The sequence below is a fragment of the Cyrtonyx montezumae genome, unplaced genomic scaffold, assembly GCF_038088225.1.
Source record: "Cyrtonyx montezumae isolate F1298 unplaced genomic scaffold, pur_monq_1.0 scaffold_24, whole genome shotgun sequence".
NCBI classification, from domain to species: Eukaryota; Metazoa; Chordata; class Aves; order Galliformes; family Odontophoridae; genus Cyrtonyx; species Cyrtonyx montezumae.
The window spans coordinates 7,755,279-7,767,760 of NW_027071981.1; the positions used below are offsets into that span (position 1 = coordinate 7,755,279).

Below are 12,482 nucleotides of genomic sequence, written 5' to 3' on the forward strand. Positions count from 1 at the left end.
TGGATACAGCCCTGGGCACCCTGCTCTGGGTGGCCTTGCTTTGGATAAGGTGACCTGCAAAAGTGCCGTCCAACCCTGATCATTCTGCAAGGCCGTGATTGATCTGTTACAAATATCCTTCATTATCTCTAGGTAGACCAAAAGATCATAAAAGAAGGCTCTACAGCATCTTTACGGTAAAACCTCATTCCTTTCCTCTTCCTTCTCAAAGAAGCTTAAAAACAGAACATCATTAATGCTTGGTACTCTTTGAGCCCAAGGTCTGTCAAACACAAAGTAAGAGGAAATACTCATTTGATTTGCTTCCAAGAATGTAATTAGATGAAATAAATGCGCCAAATAAAGTATTTTACTGGCAGGATGACCAAGAGATCAAGAACATTTATTGATCTGCAATCTTGGACCCAAGCAGCTCAGACTGCATCAACCACCTAAGCTTCAGAATTAACTCTACCTTCTGTTAAGGCCTCAGTGCCACTCAACTCCTTTTAAAGTTCCTTTGTGGGTCATTTATTAGGCAGGAACTAATGAGTTAGAGAAAGATTCCGAGTCCCAGATAAAGAAGTGCATCTGACTGTGGTTAGGGAAGAAAATGGACACATGCAAAAGGACATAAATATTTTTTACAATTTTTTGGAGCCTACACTACCATGCCGTGTCCTAACAGCACAGGCAAAAACCCATCTCCTTACAAAGCCCCACTGGACCTTGTCAGACCTTCCTAAATCTAAACAAAACAAATTCATAGACAAATGTCCTGCTCTTCACCAAGCTTCTCAACGTTACAATGCTTGTATAAATATCTAATTTTCTGTTCTGCATTACCTTTTCTCTCTTTGTACTATAGAAACTATGGGAAACAAGCAGAAAAGCCACAATGGACGCTTACGTCAGAAGTTACTACCTAGATACACATCGTGCTATCATTTCAATGTAACCTGAGCTACTTTTATCCTTCAACGAAAGGCAGACAGACCGACTAGCTTTGCTCAAGAACAAGAACAGCTACCTTGGAAAAGGCACCAGACTAACTTCACACCTTTGTGTTTACGTGATACCTTTGGGTTGTCATACTCTAAAGCACAAGTTAAGATGCATGCACCTTCATCACTAGACGGTTGTCAAATTCTCTGTATTTTTAATTATCTTTAAGACACTTCTAGTGAAACATTCTCCTTTTTAATTTGGTCTAGCAATTAATAACTGATATTGAACTGATGATGCACTCATACTAAACAAGTAACTCTAGCAGAAAGCAGAGTTAAGTGCTTCCGTCCATCAGTGCTGACATCAACAGCAGCTTCTACTGAACTTTATAGCTACACTGAGCTAGAAGAAAATGGAGTTACTCCTCACTCATTCTGCCACTCCCCATGCTCAAGAGACAAGTCCCTCAAGTAGCCAACTCTGCTTGCCACCAGAGTGGGAACATACTGAGCAATCAACTAACCTTAGAGGATTTTCTTCGGCTTCTTCTTGTCCAAACCACCACTAGTTTATCTGGCTGCCTGTTGAGGAAAAGGAAATACAGCTTAAATTACAACAAAATCAATATGAAAACAGTTTATACTAAAGCTTTTGCAAGACATAATGTATCCTCTAACAATGTCATTATCTCTTAAAAACAGCTTCTCTAAAAGCACTCTCAGAATCAATGATTTAGCAGGAAAATTACCATTGTATTTACAGAAGGAGACTGTCCTCCAGTCAGTACACTCATGCTCCATCCTTCTGCTTTCCTTGTAGGCAGGCATCACTCCACAGGGCAGAGAAAAGGACACAGCCCACGATGCCCTTCTGCAAATCTAGCCTTTTAAAAGACACCTCTGAAACAATCCAGTACTCAAAATACGCACCAACGCAACTCCATCTTGAATTCCTAAGCAGATAGATCGAAAAGGCTCTGCAAAGTAGCAGTGCAAACATTTCATTTTTTTCATCCCCAAAGGATATTTTTCCTACTTGAACACCTCAGCCATCAAGATAATAAAGTACTGCATCACTCCTTGAAACTTCCTTGGATCATTGCAGATGGATAAACCAGAGCTTCCCAAACTTCAGCTCCAAATGACAAGCACGCTGAAGCCCAGCACGGCTCTCCAAGCCACTGTTTTATCTCATACTTGCAGTGAACATGGATGGAAACTCAATAACAGGCACTTCCAATACACACAGTTTTCTCTTTAAACTTCGTAGTTAGCTCTCGGTAAATACTTAGAGTCGTATTAGTTCTTCCTTATTAGTCCTACAATTGTCCCCAAGTGATTTTTGACATGGACCTAACTTCCAGCCTTATTTTTATTTTTTTGATCTATGATTTGCTTCCCACCCTGTTACCACACTTCTGGTCCCACTTCCAGACCCACGACCCCTCTTCCGGAGGCTCCTGACCCTCTGCTCCTCATTGTTTCCTGCCTGATGACACAACTTCCACGAGCAGGCCTGACTCTGCCAGCAATTTCCAACAGAGTTCATACCTCCGTGTAAAAGCACCAGAGCTGGGCCTCTGCTTACTGCTATGATTTCTGAGACACTGTGCTGCATCTCTAAAGCCAACAACAAAGTCTGTTTCCTGTTAAAAAAATCACAGTTAGGTGGGGGAAATACATGTTAAAGTGAAAGAGGTAATGAACGCTTTGAGTATATCATGAGGTGAAACTAAGCAACATCCACACAAGCACTCAGAATTACAGGGAGACTCCATAACCAACTCTTTTAATGAACAGCTAACTGCTTTAACAGCCTGAGAGCTCAACTGAAGCACTGCTGAAGTGCTGGCTACCATATCACATACTTTCCCATTGAGCTGTTCCTCACTTCTACAGGCTGCAGTAGAGCTAATAGATAGATCTCTTACAATTTACATTTAAATACCATTTAAATAAACTAAAGCTATCCTGGAAAAAAGAAAAAAAAAGGAAAAATAAAACAACAGTTAAAGGCCAGGTGCTGTGCGTGACATAAGGACACTGGATCCTACTTGCTATTCTTACGGCCGCCTTTAACAGCTCTCTTCACAGCAAGCCTGGGAGAAGTGTACAGTGAAATAATCTACTCCATTTTATATTCTATAATTTCACTCTTACAGCTTCTTTAGGATTGTTTGTTGGCTCTGCTTGCAGCTCCTGCCATAAAATACAGCTTGGCAATGAGCTCAAGCTGTTACACTTTGACAGATGCCCACCCCCCTGGTGTGCCTGGTGTGTTAGGTTCTCACCTGCACGCATGCAGCCCCAGCAGCTGTGCTTGCAGAAGAAGAAATACCCTCAAGCGATTGCCTTTGAGCAAATCCACTCAAGTATCCAGTTTAAGACCAGATTTTTTTTTCTGGAGTTGCTTCACGTTGCTCTTTAAAGTTGATTTATTCTCACTTAAGGAATTAGCCTCTGAAGCAAATTTATTTTCACCTTGACTCGCTCAATCCTGAGCTGACCTCTGAGCACAGAATAATACCAAAAGCAACAGGAGGCAGAAAAACAAGCAAACAAACAAAACCCTGCATTTCTGCTTCGCCAGTGCTTGCTGCAGGGACAACCCTTGCTGTAAGCATGAGGGTATGCCACTAGTCACCCAAAGGCCATCCTGAGCAGGCCCAGAGGACAAGCAGAAGCCCCCATCTCCCCCTCCTGTCTCAAGAGGTCATTGCTCAGCAGTCTGTCCCCTCCCTGCTCCCCTCACAGCACAGTGCCAGCACACTCTGGTGTGTCAGCACCAGTTCATGCACAAGGGACAACTATTCTTGATACAGCCTTTCCATATTCTCAGGATCCACCAACAGACTTCAAAAGCAAGTTTCCACAAGCTTTCATCAGAAGAGCACTCACAGGTACAATTAACTTCCCAATTTAGCAGGAAAAAAAACAACAAAAAACATGATAGTCCATGACACCCAGCTATGAGCTGCTCTAGTTTACAAGCATGGAAAGTTGGGTAATGGGGAAAAGATGGAGCCATGCTGATAGGAGAGCAGCAGCACCCCATGTTCCCCCAGGCTTTTTCTGCTGCATATTTATTTTGTTAAGTACTGAGCACACCGCTCCTTCAGCTCCAAGTATTTGAGAAATCTGCATCCAGAGGTATTTGCCAAAATAAGAAGAAGAAAGTAATCACTATATGGAGACAGAAAAACTGGCAAAAAAAGAACAGGGAGAGGAAGGAATAGAAAATATCCCAGAGGATGAGTTTCCCCATTGAGCACAACATATGCTTAACTAAAATAAACACAGTCATTTTTCTTAAGAGGTTTTTTCTTCGACAAAGTCACAAATCCAGCCATTTAAAAACACCTTCATGGAATTGCTTTACAAAAGAAGCCACGAAGAAGGTTCTCTTCCAGAATCTGTTCACCCCTCATCTGTGTCAATACACACACAACAGAAAAAGCCCAGCTCCTATCTTAACCAGGAAGTTTGTGCTGAAGGTTACTAGCAATGCCTCAGTACTAGCAAATGGCCAAAACCAAGTAGTTCGTTTGCTCATTTAAAGCAGATCAGTAAAATCTGATTCTGCAGATATCTCCCCCCCACACACATCATAAACCTGGGCTGCTCATTAACCACTGGTACAAGAAAATACAGCTCCCCAAAAAGTGGGATGGAGATCAATTTGGTATTTTTTTTTGTAAGTATACCTTGTAAACTCAGAAATTGTTCCAAGTACAAAGCCTGCTATGTTGCAAGCTGAACAAATACCAACAGTCAGCTATAAAAAACAAAATTTATATCCTGTGCTGCATAGGCAAGATGTTTTCTTTCCTTCAAGCCCATTGGCTTTAAGATAGTCCTTGCTTTCCTGTCAAGTAGAACTACGATTCTGGTATCTTCAATTCTCCCATTAAAACAACTGAGAAAAAATTAAAGAGAATCGCTAGAACTAGACGTCTCTATATCCACAACTATTTAACAAAGTACTGAATACATTCCACAGACTGGAAAGAACTATGTCATCTGAGCTTCACCTTATATGCTGCAAATGTTACTGAGTGAAGCGGAGGCTGAGCAAGAATCAAGGTCTTCTGGGATTCAGTCTGACCATTACAGGAAATATTTGGCATGGTATTTTGATTACAGAACTCTCCAAATATCATTTGTGAGAGAAGGACATAAAAGGTTTTAGTCTGCTGTTAGCTCTTGTTTTGTAAGTTTGTTTTCAGCAGAAACAGATAACACTGGCCAGGAAAGATGCATATTTTTCCACCAAGCCTATGATTTGATTTTGATAGCAGAAAACTACCCAAGACTTACACTTAGCATCTGCTGTTGGGAAGAATCACAAACGCACTGAACTTGAGTTCTGGTGGCTGAAGCCCATGGCAGGACCAATTACTGACAGTCCTTTGGTTAGACAGCAGTAGAGGCATACAGGTATTTGTGTGTAACAAGGTATCGTGCCATTTAACAGCAGCCAGCCATCCTTAAATGCTTGGAATGCCTGAAGTACATTTCCAGTGCCCACAGACACACACACACAGCCTGTGCTTTGGCACCCAATTATTTGAACAGGGCTTTGTTTTTGGGGTGAAGGGAGCTAGTTTTTCTCTTACCATGTTTGATTACAACTGCATTAATTATTACAAGCTGCTAGATTACTCCTGTGAAGCTAGCATAAAAGAGCATAATTAACAAGAGAAGCAGCAGCGCTGGCACAATAGCATGCAGATGCACCTACTGAAGGATATAAATAATTACTTGAGGACTGAAGGCAAAGTACTTCTGAAGTTAAAGTACTTCTGATACCATTTTTATTCTTTTTTAACCTTTATCCCCTCCACATTGCACACACCAGCACGTGCGAGGCCTTCATTAGAACCCAGCCCTACCTCCCCACCAGCACCGTTCTCTATGTGTTGGAATGCTATCAAGGCTCTTTAATGGCCTCTAAAAGATAAATGCCATCAGTTCTGTGCTGCCATTAATTTGGGATGAATGTTACTTTTTCCTCATTTTACAGTTGATTAATTTGGAAAGGCCCTTTTGCAGCGCAGCATTCGGCACTGGGTTCTATACCGTGCTGTCTGTGCTACCATTAGACAAGGAACTCACCAAACAGCAGCTTACTATGAGCTTCATATTAAGCTTCTTCCTTCAGAATTTCCTGTTGGTCACTATCAATGAAATTCCACAGCTCTGGCAAGTCCAGCCGAGTCCCCACTGCTGCTTAAAACAAACCCAGAGATGCTGGGAAGAATGATGTCGCACGTTGATACGTCTGCCAAATTAGCCACGTCGCTGAGCAAAGGTACAGCACTGACTGAAACAGTCAGAAAGTTGAGAACATAAAGACAGCACACAGATAAAGCCCACCTCAGCTACTTATAGGATGAAGCTCTGCATTTCGGGTTTGAGGTCTTCTTTGCCAGTCCCCTCCTTAACTGTCATAGTTCCTGTCTGGCTGTACTCAAAACGTCTCTCTGCCATCCACATATCATTCAGCGCAATTGCACAAGATGTTAAGAAGCATCCACAGCAGAGTAAGCCCCGGGGATGACACACTCCTCCTAGAGCTGCTGGAGGAGGCCTGGGAGCAGCACCAGGCACAACCCTGGCAGCACCATGCAGCTGTGTCCCAACCCAGTCAAGCACTGCCTACAGTTCAAGCCTCTGAAAGTAGGCAGAGATTGCTCTTCCTTCACCGTCACTGCCTGACAGTCACAGGGAGGCTGGGGAATTTCCAAAAAGCATTTGAACAGGCACAGCAAGGGGACACAGATCCCTCTGCTTCTGAGTCTTCACTCTGGCACTTCACACAGCACAACTCCTCCACTTCTCCCCACCAAAGGCCTCTACGTATTTTTTCAAAACACAAGCTGCTGAAAAACCTATTATACTTATTACTTTTAATACCTATGTAGCTAAACTGACAAGACTACAAAGACTTCAATATCTCAAAATGATGCTTTTTGTAAGAAGCTCTCATCTAGCTTTACTTGGTTAAAAAAAGAACAAAGTGAGACACTGTGATCATGTGCAGCCAGAGCTCCTGAGTCTGCACAGCATCTATTTACAAGGCAGAACATGGAATGTGCAGCATGTAGGGTCGACGACTTGGTTTTCTTAAACCAAATATAAATGAGGTTTGCAGAATGAGCTGGATTAAACAAAGCCCAAGTTCTTCTGTTATTCAAGAACATGCAACAAGGACAGATTCAGCTTCATTTCTCAAGGAGTTATCACAGCGAAGAATCTTGAGCAAAACAAACTCGACAGCACTGCCATAGCAAAATCTTTTCTTAAAGCTTTTTCCAACAGAATTTCATACTGCAGAATACCCACAGAGACTCGTTGGAAATTATTTCCTTTACCGCCCTGTCTGCTTCGGGTGGACACAGAGCCCAGCAGCCTCACAGCACACACCCACCCAGCCCAGAGCCCTGCAACAAAGCCCACCCAAAGCTTCTGGTGAAACCAGGCTCCCCAGACACACCAGGGCAGAACGTTACAGCACACAGCTCTCAGCTCAGGCTCTGCACACAGCTTGCTGGGGCTCAGGCCAGCGAGGCCATTCAGATACACCTTATACATTCAAAACCAGTGCGTTGCTTTAGAGTGCAAAGCTCGCATGACTCAGATCACTCAGGTGCCTGATCTTGTACGGTTGGTTTTTTTGTTACACATTATTTTTCAGGGCACATATTTCTCTACACTTTTTAAACAGCATAGAATCCATAGTTTAAAAGCTTTCAGTTTCCAGAAGATCACTGCCCCACTGAAGGGCACATGGTGTGAGCAGGCTCTGCACAAACTGGCCCGTGCGGCCTGCCTGCTCCCCACCTGTGATGAACTCTCTCCTCTGCTCACCTGCAGAGCTGGGGCCTGGCAGCTGCCAAGCCAGCAAACACATGCTCATTTGGAGTCCAACTCATTTTCACCTCAGACATAACAGCGGGTTTGGAAGCTGGATTAACAAGGTGAAGCCCTAGAATCATCTCTGCCTTAAAGCCAAGCGCAGACCTTCCTGCAGCATCACCACCCCACACTCTGCTACATGGACACAAACAATCGATGTTGCCTGTCTGGCTCTCTGTAAATAGCTGTGTTCACTGCACTGCGAAACAATAAAATACAGATTAGTAAGAGGAATCAGGGAAACACAGTTTTAGCAGACTTAAACAAGCAAACCAATTATTTTGAATCCAAATTCCAGCTCCAAGTCTCTATCAGCACACTGCCCTCGGAGAACTTTCAGGCACTGAGAAAGCATCAGCCTTGCCCTCTGTTCTAATCCTGCTCCACCACCCACCCACACCTCTTCACAAGACAGAACCTCATGCATCTTCCTCCTCCCCTTGCAACCCATGGGCACATCCAGAGGACGACGACAGCTCCATGCGTGTGATGCATCTTTTGAAGCTCCTTTCTGAATGGACAACACCACGGTTTTCATACTTGATTTGCTTTTTAAGGCTGCATTTTGGATACAAAGCAACTCCTGTATTTTGAAGATGCTGGAACACTGATGAATTGAGGAACACTGATAAAAAAGAGCAAATGAGTGCTAAGGCACACAGCAGCCTTTCTTGTCAGCACTTGGAAGTCTGAGAAGCTTGAATATATACTTGAAGCTATAAAGACAGTGCAAACTCTTCACTTACACGCCCCTAAATAAGAGTGTGCCACAAGGCTGGGTGCTGCAATCCCAGCAAGGAACAAGGCAGCAGGCAGCCCCACAGTGTGTGGTGTCTGGCCAGGGGGCAGCGCGGGCAGTCTGTGTGACACAAGCTCGTGCTCAGCTATCTGAACGATGATATTCTCAAATCCTGAATTAATCTGTATCTATTCTGAGCTCATGCACAATGAGCTCTCCAATTAGAGGCTCCTCATCTGTCATCAGCCTCCTTTTGCAAATCAGTATCACAAAGGAAAAAAAAGGGGGGGAAATGGAAATGTGGTGTCCTGCACTAGCTCCGTCCCCACCTCTACCCAGGAGCTCAGGTTTCACAAATGCTGTCAGCCATGACAGACAGAACAAGAGCCTGCTCCCAGGGAAGGAGGTGCTGGAAGATGCAATCTCAAGCTGATTCCCTTGCATGTTAAAAAACAAACTAACAAACATTAATTACCAGTTAAATTTTTGCATGTTGTTTCAGAGGAATAAGCATAGGCCATTAGAAAGTGCCACCACCATTGCCCATGAGACACCCCATTTCATCTTGGTGGTGTCCCAAGAACTGCTCCGAGATGGCACAGACAAAAGAAGAGGAGAAATTACTTGGTTAGTAGGTACAGCTAAAAAACTCTTGCAAAGACTACAAATTTAGAACAACTCCTGCTCAATCTGTTTGATTAAGCTGTCGTGTGGCTTGCAAGCTGTCTCCTGAAACAGAAGTTCACACTTCAGAAGTCCATCTCTAAAGTGACACCTTTTACTTCTATTCATGCATCACTGGTTTCCTCGTCTAGAATTGTGCGTCAAAATCTAAAAATCTGTCTCATTTTTAGGACCTGAAACTGACCCTCCAGAAGCCCAACCAGCCCTGCAGCCACACACTGCTACAGCGAGTGTGCTCCTTCACGCTCGACTTCTCAGTGCAGTGAGCTGCTACACTTCTCTCCCTTGGAAAGCACGCATTTGGCTACCAGTATCCAGCAGGAGGACATCCTTCAAGGCAGCGAAGGTCCTTTGTGCCTTCAGAATCTTCTGAGATACGGACTGTTAGGAATAAGCACGGCCCCTTCCTGGTGTTCTGATGGAGATGCAGAGACACCACTGGCACCGCCTGCTCCCAAGCTGCACACTGAGGCCTTGGGTACCCATCACACATCACAAGCTTTGTGACCAGAGACTGAGCCTCGTTGGCACGTCGCCCACCACACTAACCTCTCCCTTCTTCCTGTGCTGTCACAGTGGGCACTGTGTGCATAAGAACCAAAGAAGACTCAATCCAATGCCCAATTTTGTGGCAGCCTGATAGCTGCTCAGTAAGCTGATGGCTCTTTGCACGGGGCAGTTGTAACGTAACATCTGCAGCTGCAGAAGGGACTCCTGGATGCTGTCCAGGCTTTTTATTAAGTGGATTTGATGTCTTGCGGGCTGGATCCTACTCTGGTACCATTAAATGAGGCACAGGGATAAGGAGACAGAGCCCCTTTATCCCATAGAGTACATGGCTTAAAAGATTAAATAATTTTGTCTCATCCTAGATTTCAATTTTATTCTAATTTAAAAATTTTTTATCTGTAAACACAAACGTGTCTGGTATGAAAAGCTGTTCTCCTTGGAAACAGAAATGTGAACAGAAAGGGAAGCTAGGTTGGTTCCTGGAACAAAACACTCTTAATCTCACAAAGAGCTGTGAGGCATCCACTCCAAGTAAGGAGCAAAGCCTCTCACACTCACTGAGACAATCAGCAAAAGGCAAAAAACCTCCCAGAAGTGTGGGATGTGGCACTAAACGAGGACAAAAAGAAAGAAAAATTATAATTTAAACATTTTAGAAGGGTATCACTATAAATGAAATGAAGACTAAGTTAAATCATTAAATCTCAAATTTGACTTTGGATGCATTTGCTTAATTAGGACCAAAGAAGCATAGTGAATAAAGACTTGCTCTATAAAAGAACCATCAGGGGAATACAGGAATCAATTTCTATAGTCCAGTAGTGCACACAGAGCACAGAGGGGGAAAAAACAGTTATGTGCAGTGTCATCAACTTAGACAATAGCAATGTGTGGGCGCCCAAACCCCTTGGATTCCGCAAAATCAGATTTTTCACATATTTCAGCATACTTGGATACAAAACACACTTTTACATCTTTAAAAGATGCAAGGCTTAAAAGCTGAAGCCTGCAAAGTTCTAACACGATTGGCTCCAGAGCACACAGCTCGGATACTGGCACTGCAAACACACATGCAAGTCCCTGCTCCATCTCAGGAGACCTTCCTGAGGGCAGCTAGGCCCACAGGGGAAGGCCCAGGATGAGTAATGCTGCCTTGCCACCGCAGCAAAGGGCAAAGCTCCTGAGTGTGTGCAACTCAAACCACAGTTCAGCTTTATTATGCACTATAAGTCAACTCTCCTCAACGCCTCTGGTTCCTGAGCACAGCTAGACAGAACACAGAACACTTATCTCATCTTGATCTGTTAATTTAACCTTGCCTCCTGGGCTCCGACAGATGTGCACAGGCACACTGCAGCTCAACTCACAGCTGCTGCACAGTGCTGACATTTTCCTGGTGGGTTTCCTTCCCCCGTGGTCCAGCATCATCCCTCAGCAGGACACGGCCCAAACAAAGCAGGGTCACACTGAGATGAGCAGTCACCTGAAATCCCAACTGACCCGGGGCCATCAGCCAGCCCACAGACCATGCCTGCCTCTGAGCAGCAAGAGGAAAGCAAAAAGGGCCATCAGTAATTCTAATCCAGTCTGTGTATACACATACTGAAGCCAACAAGCTTAAGCTGAATATTCCCACAGCTCAGATGAAATGGCAGCAATGGTAAGCCCACATCCTGCGCTGCAGCAGCCGCCTTGCTGGAGCTGCAACCGAGCTCCAACCCACCTGCTTCACACCCAGAAGCCTTCACAGAGCTTTACAAGTTGCTCTCCTTCATCAGTGCTTCAGTTTCTACACACACACACACCTCTGTATTCTTGAAGCCCTGCAGTTGGAACTGCCCGTCAGCCTGTCACAACTGTTTGCAAGTGGATCTGACACACGCAGCGCAGGTCCCCCAGATTTCTCGTGCTGAAGGATCAGCGTGCAGCCTTTCAAGTGCAATTACATGCTTCAGGCACCCATCGCTTCCACTGAGCAGCAGCCTGCTCCTTATGGCTATTGTCACTTTCTAATATATCATCACCGCTGGAGAAAATATGCTAGAAATGCCAACCCAGAGAGGATGAACTTGCCTTCCAGTACAAATCACTTCCTTCCCCCCATCCTGGTGTTTATCCATTACATACACTCTTCTCCTAATTCCAAGCCACCTAAAGGAAAACAAAGCAAACAGAGGTCCCTCCCCACGACCAGAAGCTTGCTGCAGGTCCTGCACCAGACTGCACTAACAGCAGAGCTGCGGGGATGAAGAACTCTCATGCAAAGAAATTCTCAGTGCTCGATAGCTGTTTCTGCACGGCAAAATGCCTCATTGGATGCTTCACACCAGTACCACAGAACGGAATGCTGCTATCTCCTGGCCTTTAACAGCAGACATAAATCCTACTTGTAAGTCATTGAGGATGGAAAGCTATAGGACAGCTGATGGAAGATGATTTGTGTGCACAAATTAGTGAGCGATAGAAAAGATGACTTGTCTCCAGATACACATTAGTTGAAATAAAGCCTAGTATGGAACAAGGATTTTCTGACTTGTGCTGCTTTCACCATCAGACCACAGCCCCCATCAAAACGAGAAGCAAGAAGCACTTTATCCCTGCCCTCAATAATAACTCCACTGAAAAGCTGCAAAGAACTTACCAAGTCTGCTCTGAACAAATGATGGTGCTGATCTGACCGAGCTAGAATTATTTATCAAATGAAC

At 44.3% G+C, this 12,482-nt stretch overlaps 1 protein-coding gene across 10 annotated transcripts in view; it reads right to left on the bottom strand.

Moving 5' to 3' along the window:
* Positions 1-12,482, bottom strand: part of EHBP1 (EH domain binding protein 1) — a 187,769-nt gene that overhangs the window by 163,673 nt on the left and 11,614 nt on the right. For all 10 annotated transcript variants that reach the window (XM_065739580.1, XM_065739576.1, XM_065739579.1 and 7 more), the window contains exon 2: positions 1,451-1,508. In XM_065739580.1, coding sequence (XP_065595652.1) covers positions 1,451-1,508 — 58 coding nt within the window. The remainder of the gene's footprint in view (positions 1-1,450; positions 1,509-12,482) is intronic.